This window comes from Lupinus angustifolius, chromosome LG17 (assembly GCF_001865875.1).
Source record: "Lupinus angustifolius cultivar Tanjil chromosome LG17, LupAngTanjil_v1.0, whole genome shotgun sequence".
Lineage (NCBI taxonomy): Eukaryota > Viridiplantae > Streptophyta > Magnoliopsida > Fabales > Fabaceae > Lupinus > Lupinus angustifolius.
The window spans coordinates 5,024,598-5,032,296 of NC_032025.1; the positions used below are offsets into that span (position 1 = coordinate 5,024,598).

General features: G+C 38.1%; 1 protein-coding gene across 1 annotated transcript; it reads right to left on the minus strand.

Moving 5' to 3' along the window:
* LOC109331136 (proline-rich receptor-like protein kinase PERK13) lies at positions 880-7,273 on the minus strand. Its single transcript, XM_019565450.1, has 8 exons — positions 5,815-7,273; positions 4,670-5,101; positions 4,468-4,554; positions 3,323-3,393; positions 3,141-3,217; positions 2,474-2,621; positions 1,461-1,622; positions 880-1,292 (listed from the first exon to the last, which is right to left on the minus strand). The coding sequence occupies exons 1-8, from the start codon at positions 6,665-6,667 to the stop codon at positions 1,005-1,007; spliced, it is 2,118 nt and encodes a 705-aa protein (XP_019420995.1). The 5' UTR covers positions 6,668-7,273; the 3' UTR covers positions 880-1,004.

Sequence of the window (7,699 nt, forward strand, 5' to 3'; positions counted from 1 at the left end):
CGGTTGAACCACTATACCAGTATCCTGATCGGTTTGATAACCGGTACGGTTTTAACAATACTACAATAAAACTTATTACGGCTTATATTGAAATAAGTTTAAAAACTTCATAGGAATGTCACAAGTTATTTTATAAACTTTTGACACCACTCTTTTTATTTACAAACCATAATGTCATAAGTTAATTCTTGCAATCCATTTTGCTGTCAAATGTAAGAAGATTCTGCACCTACTAGGATTGAGTTAGTGATTACTAGCTTGGTGTTACAATCAGGTTCCCTTGCAGGAAATGTAACTGGCTAATGTAAGAAGATTTTCTTTTAACTTAATAGTAAGTCACTACCATATAAAAACCATCACATAAAGTTCACTAGTTTAGCAACTAATCTCAAATTTTTGCATATGAATAGATCATCAATCCCATTTTTCTATAATCATTCACAATTATGATAAATATTACAAGACTAATAATAATCACAACCGCAATTTAAAATCTAGCATATGGATAGTTTAGATATCTTTTAAAGAGAGATACAAGATACATGGAAGGGGATTTAAGTGTTTGATAACAATCACAACTTTGAAGTAGTTTTTCAGTCTATATAAAAAAACTCAAGCTTCCTAATTCAGAATCAACAAGAGATGTGTCTATCTAGAATAATGGCTAATAAAAAGCAATCTCAACAAGAGATGTGTCCCTCACTATTAAAAATTGGGGGAAAGAAAACAGAACCAAAGTTGAAGAGAGAAAAAGGACTCTATATTTTTGTTTGCAATCTCAGTATATTTCAACATTCAAGGTGGTCAAGATTGGGAGGCTTGGATAGAGGTCATAATTTTCTATCTTTGTAGACCAAAAATCTTCACTTTGCATTGTAAAAATGTAAGATAGTAATGCACTGCCATAGTGGGGAGTTTGATGAAAGTAGTTTTGGTTTATGGAGAAAGAATTTGGTGAGATTAGTAAGGTTAAAACCGGCGGGTTAAGTCCGTTACGCCTATGCTCAAGACCTGTTCTCAGCAATGCTGTTCTTAAGGCTGTAGAAAGTTTTAGCTTCTGAATCAATACTTGAAGTACTTTGCCTCCACTGATATTGGGGTGCAGACATCTCTTTGGATCTGTAATCTGAACTATACGAATCCGAATCAGATTCACCAAAACTGCCATTGGCCATCCTTTTGAATCTCATTAGGTCTTTGTTGTATTGGTCGGAATCATAAACAGTGCTCTGACCATATTTCACCCCATTAGATAGATCATATTGATCTCCAGTGTCTAAGGCTCTTGCCACCTGATAAAAACCGAAGGAATAGCCAGTGCAAGTGTCAATGATTAGATGAGTTAAGATAGAAATGTAACAATTGCAGATGATTATGTTGCAAAAGCAAGCACAAGCTTAACATGTAGATGGACATTTTCATGAACCATGGAAATAGTTGTCTTTTAGTATTATTATCACCTGAACCATACGAGGCCGTTTTGGAGCAGAATGGCGAACACATGCTACCGCTGCCTCAATCATTCTGAACATTTCACCATCGACGTATTGTCCTTCAAGTCTTGGATCCACTAGTTCACTAAAGTCACCTGTCTCAATTGCACGAAGGAGAAGTGGGCGAGCCTGTGGCAGATTACAACAAGGTTCAGAGTGCAAGTTAATTTTCTATTGCAAGAAAAAGTAACCACAGTTAGCAGTTGAATATGTTAAATATGTATGATATTCTTCACGGATGATTAATGAAAAAGAAAAATATGGGTTTATCAAAAGAAACACTATAATATATAACGGATTGGATTAAAAGCAACTTTGATGGATTTACATTGTAGCTACAGTTTCAAACTGAATTTAGGATGATGAATATCTCTATTAATTGCTATACCATTTCTAGTACTTTTCAAAATGAAAACATCTAGAATCCTCTATAACAATGAGACGGCATCTTTAAGAGCAGTATTATTTGAACCACTGTTTCGGACAACTTGTCACTATACTTGACATTTTTATGCATTCTTAGCTCATAAACTATCGAGCCTGTGATAAGTCCTCAGAATCAGTTGTTCAAATCATATTTTCACATCTTTAACATGTCTATTGTATGCTATACTCTGCTACCTCAAACTGGGTCAACAGAAATGTATTTTTGAAGGTGGTTGTTGAATGAAATGAAGTGGTAGGGTCATGCATCCTTTCAAGAGTTAAAAAGCATGTCACGTCAATCTATAAAAAATTCTGGCTAATTATGGCTGTTTATATCTTCTAATGATATATTTCACTTTATAGAATAAAGGGCGGCTCAGTACACGGGGCTCCCACCTAGTAGGATTTGGGGAAGGTAGACGCACTCAGCCTTACCCTCACAAGGGAAGAGGTTGTTTTCAAGAGTTGAACCATGACCTCCGCGTCACAAGGCAAGGAACCTTTTCGTTGCGCTGACACTTTACAAAATAAGGAAGAAAAAGGTTTGGTCGTACCCACTCAACCAAACTCTCTTCTCCCACAGGTTGTGTTGCATCAACAGGTTTCCTTCCAGTTATAAGCTCAAGGAGGACAACTCCAAATGAGAAGACATCTGATCTATCTGTTAATTTTCCACTAGTTGCATATTCGGGAGCCATGTACCTGCAGATTGGAAATAGAATGAGTTAGACAGTGTTGTTCTTTAACATTTGGAACTACTCTTCAGATAAAGTTTGTGTTGCAAACTCAAACCTTAAAGAGATGGTTGCAAAACTTATAAAGCAAATCCACCTCATTGGTGAGTAATTCTACTTAGCCTCTAAAATAACAATGATGAACAACAATCATTGAGCAAAGTAATATTTTAACTGTGAGCAGAGCTCTATGATATTTTTCAGAATACACTGTTTTGACAACCGCCATTTATATTTCATATCATCACATAAACTCATGTTTTTCTTTAATTTTACGAGCAGCAAGTTATTTCCCATTGACAACAAGTCCCAACCCCATGAAAATCTATATAAAAAAAGGCAGTCTAGTGCACGAGGCTCCCACCTAGTGTGGTTTGGGAATAGAATATGTACGCAGCTTTACCCTTGCAAGCAATGAGGCTGTTTCCATGAAAGTATATACACATTAGAATAAACTGCTTTGTGTTTTAAACATAGCAGAACCTACCCGAAGGTTCCCATCACCCTAGTTGATACATGGGTATCAGCATCGTCGGTTAGTTTGGCAAGTCCAAAGTCTGCAACCTGTGTTTAAAACAAGGTTAGGTTAGGATCCAGGACTTCAAAATTTGATTGAAAACTATATTTCATAAGGGAACATAAAAAGTAAACAAGAATGTATATGCATACCTGTGCCTCAAAAGCATCATCCAATAGAATGTTTGCCGACTTGATGTCTCTGTGGATAATCTTTGGGTTGCCTGGGAACAGATAAAATACTTCAGTTTTTCTTTTAGAGGTTACACGGAGTGTTCACAAAATCAAGTACAGCCAACATCCCTCTTCTTTTCAGACTAATAAACCATAGAGGTTACATGGAACTCTTAATGTGTGATATGAACTTCGTAAGAGTGTTTAGATTTAAAATAAATTTATATCGGAAGATCTTCTAAGCTTTGGGCATGTTTTATGATCTAGAAAACACTTCTCCATTCCTTATGATATCATTCAATAAATTTCTATTACTGTAGTTAATGGCACCAAAAGATGAGGCTCTAGAAGGGGTCAGTTAATCTTGCTGATTGATGCACTGCCCTAGTGCCATTCAGTGAAACGCACACCTTTGGGGCCTTAGGCGAATCTTTCTGGTTCAGGCAAGACATGCTTTCAGGACCTTATTGATAAATACTAATTGTTGGTCTTTGGAACAGGTTTTTAAAATTCAAGTCTTGGAATCTATTATTTCTATCATGCTTGATCACTTAATCATATGGAAAATTAATGAAAAATAGTCAAATACTTCACTGTTGGTTATGTTTATAAAGTTAGCACCATTTCTGAGTGAGGCGTGTAGTTTTGGACGCCTCTCCCTATAAGGCACTAAAATCCCCCTGGCGCCTTAAGGGCACCATCTTTGCACTAATTTCAGAAAACATACTACACAGCAAAGAGATGAGTATAAAAATATAAAAATTGACACAACTAGGGTCCATAGATGAAAAGAGCAGGAATGTCTTTAGAATTCAGACAGCAGAAAATATAACTGGGTTAGCAAGGATAACAGGGTCATCTAGTAGAGTTATGCAATTTTGCACTACCTTCTGCACACTACTTGAACACCTACACACATGGTAGAACCTGAGTTTGATGGGATCAACTTAAAGTCTTAAAATGTTATTGCCCACCTAAACCTACCCTGAACAGTTCCTAGTTTCTACACAACATGTGCAAAAATCATTTCCCCGTATGATTGTGTTTCACTGTAAGAAATGTATAATCCAATGACACAAATGCATACTGTAAGAGAACATAATCCAATAGGTGCTAATACTTACACCCCTCATGCAGATATGCCAAGCCCCTTGATGCACCAAATGCTATCTTCATCCTCTTTTCCCAACTCAAAACTGGCACACCACTTCCTGTGGGGAATGCACATACAAATGATACACACTTGAGAATCAATTCATAAATAGAGAAAAACATTAACTCATTTCTTAATTTTCTCAGTAAAAAACAAAGGGAAACTCAGGTTACCATGCATGTGGTGACTGAGATTGCCATTAGGAACAAACTCATAGATAAGGACCCTTTTCTGCTCGCATATGCAATAACCAAGTAATGATACCAAATGTCGATGATGAATATGGCTGATACTATCCACCTCAGCCCTGAACTCCCTCTCTCCCTGCCCACCACCCGCCTTCAGTAGCTTAACTGCTCCAATTCTACCATCTGGCATAGAAGCCTTGTAAACATACCCGAATCCTCCTTCCCCTATCACGTTCTGACTAGAAAATCCATCAGTTATTTCCAAAACCTTGTCATAACTAAAAATCATCTGACCCATGGGCTGTGATGCTGGTTCTGAATGGTTGGTTACAGGAGATGAAAGTTGTGTACTATAAAACCCATCATGTGAAGCATTCCCGACACCTTTCTCCTCTACATAGTATTGCACATTTGCACCTGATGATGAAAATGGCCGCAATCATTAACGTGAAAATGAGATGCATGCAGAAGGCAACATGATAAACATGCCATAGTCAACATGGTAATTCTTCTTAATTAGGCAGTGTCTACCTACCAAAGACACATCATTCAATATTAAACATGTGTAAGATTATAGAAACATATTAAAAATGCATAAGACTCTGATAACACTTTTATACTTGCCAACTACTAAATGTAGCACCTAAGAGATGATATGGTCTTTAGTGCTTGAAAAGAATTTCTCATGCAATTGTGCCACCACCATGGAAGAAATGACCACTATACACACACATGCAGAAATTTTCTCAGAATGATTTGGTAATATTTATAGGAAATAACATGGAGAGCTTAGGGGTGGAGTGATAAGCAGGTTGAGGGTTCAAATCTCAACCACAACATAGTACTAACATACTAACACTCCAATAGGTCGGCGTGTATACAACCCCCTTAAAAGGGAAAGGTGTATACAACCATTCCCCTTTATCCCATGCTTGATTTAATAATACCGAAAAGTGTATACAATCCCCTTAAACTCTACACCACCGATCAACTTTAATTTCATGTCAATCAAGCCTGAAGTTTCTTTCATTCATAAAATAGGTCTTTCCGTTTAAGTCTCAAGCCATTTCCTAACACTCAAGTATATATATATATGTGTGTGTGTACATATATATTCACACACACTTTACCTCTGTTCCTATGATGAAACCTATTAGGGGGTGGAAGAGCATAAGGATTTCCTCGCTTTTTGTTGCGCCTGCATACTAAAATGAGAATTAGAGCAAGAACGGCAAGAATTGCAACCCCACCAATGGTAAGGCCAACAATTTTTCCTGTATTATTGTCACCGGCATCATGCGAAGACGGCGGGGAGGGGCTATTAGAAGGAGTAACACCTGGTTTTGGACGTGGGGTAGGGGGAGAAAACGGTGGAGATTTTGGCACCGGTCCAGGTGGCGGCGTCTTAGCCGGAGTAACATTTGAACCGGGTGCTGGTGGAGTTGGAGGAGAAAATGTTTTATTAGGAGGAGGAGGAGGAGGGGTTTGAGGTTGCGGTGGAGATGACTGCTGAGAGGGGCTAGGAGGTGGAGAATCACCATTGGACGGTGGTGGTGTTGGTGTTGAAGGTGGTGGTGCCGCCGGTGGTGGTGTTGGGGGTGGTTGAGCGGGGGGAGTAGGTGAAGTATTTTGTGGCGGTGGACTCTTAGGAGGTGGTGAAATGTTAGAAGGTGGTGGTGGTGATAATTTCGGCGCAGGAGGTGGAGACTGTGACGGTGGAGGCGGCGATGGTGGTGGCGGGGACGAGGAAGGTGGAGGAGATTTAGATGGGGGTGGCGGTGCAGATTGAGATGGAGGCGGCGGAGAATTCGGTGGTGGCGACGGTGGCGGAGAATTCGGCGGAGAAGGCGGGGGCGGAGACTTTGATGGCGAACTTTGAGGAGGCTCTGAATCATCGGAAGGCGGGGAAGGTGGCGTCGGAGGAGGCGAATCGTTGCCGGAATTAGACGGTGGTGACCCATTTGAGGAATTGTTGTCAGCCATTTCTGATTCTCTCAAAAATCTCAACTTGATTATCAGAAATGGCGAGAAAATTGTAAAGAAGCCAAATCCCCCGCCTTACAATATAGATTATTGGAATTGCAACTTTTTTTTCTGAAAATAAAAACCAAGGTTGAATTTTGAAGATCAAAACAGAAATAGCATCAAAATTAGCAAAATGGGATAGGTTTTGTTTAAAGTTTAAACAATGCAGCAGAATTTGGATAACGAAATGACCAGAGAATCAAGGAAACAGAAATAGCAGCATGTTTTTTATAGAGAGTGCTTTTGTGAAGAAAGAAAAAGGTGATTTTGAGAAATGTTGAGCAGTCCCAAATGCAAATCACTCATCAGCCCTCAACATCTTTGTTAGCATTGTTTGTTGCATGTTTTTGCATGGGATCGTGTTTTTTTTTTTTTAGGAGCAAGTGTTACTGTTTTTTCTCTCTCTAACTTCTCTCCTTCATTATCGGGTTACCGCGCAAACTGAACCGGTTTGAGATTCTTAGAAGTTAGAACAATTTGGAAATTGGAACTACGGCATTGCCCATGACGTTATCCGGGTCAGTTGTGTTTGACCCGAGTATATTTGACATCTGCTACCTTTCCTCTTCCATGTAAGACGGGCATCTCTTTTAGAATAAGTTTACAAAAATGAGGAAAGAAAATATTGAGTAATAAATGTAGTGATTTTTTAAGGGTGAGGGATATCCTTCACCGTAATAAAAAACAGAGAAATATGAAAGAAAAAAAAAGTATACATTGACTGTTGTATGAGTTTTATATACTGTTATTACATCATTTATCATTGATATTTAATTATCGTTGCTTTTTCAAAAAAATAATTAAATAAATGGTAAATGATAAAATACTTGTGTATAAATATTTAAACTAACATAATATGGATTTCTTAATCAAATATGAATAATGGAGTTAGCAATAGAAAAATGCATGGCTAATTTTTTTCACCTTTGTTTTTCTAAGAGAACAAAAATACATGGGTCCATGTATTGAATGGAGTCAAACTATTAAAAA

Coding starts and splice junctions, on each gene's coding strand:
- LOC109331136 (XM_019565450.1), bottom strand. CDS start 6,667: ATGGCTGACAACAATTCCTCAAATGGGTCACCACCGTCTAATTCCGGC. Junction 3,394..4,467: donor GGCATATCTGCATGAGGGGT/GTAAGTATTAGC, acceptor ATCTGTTCCCAG/GCAACCCAAAGATTATCCAC. Junction 1,623..2,473: donor AAGAGAGTTTGGTTGAGTGG/GTACGACCAAAC, acceptor AATCTGCCACAG/GCTCGCCCACTTCTCCTTCG.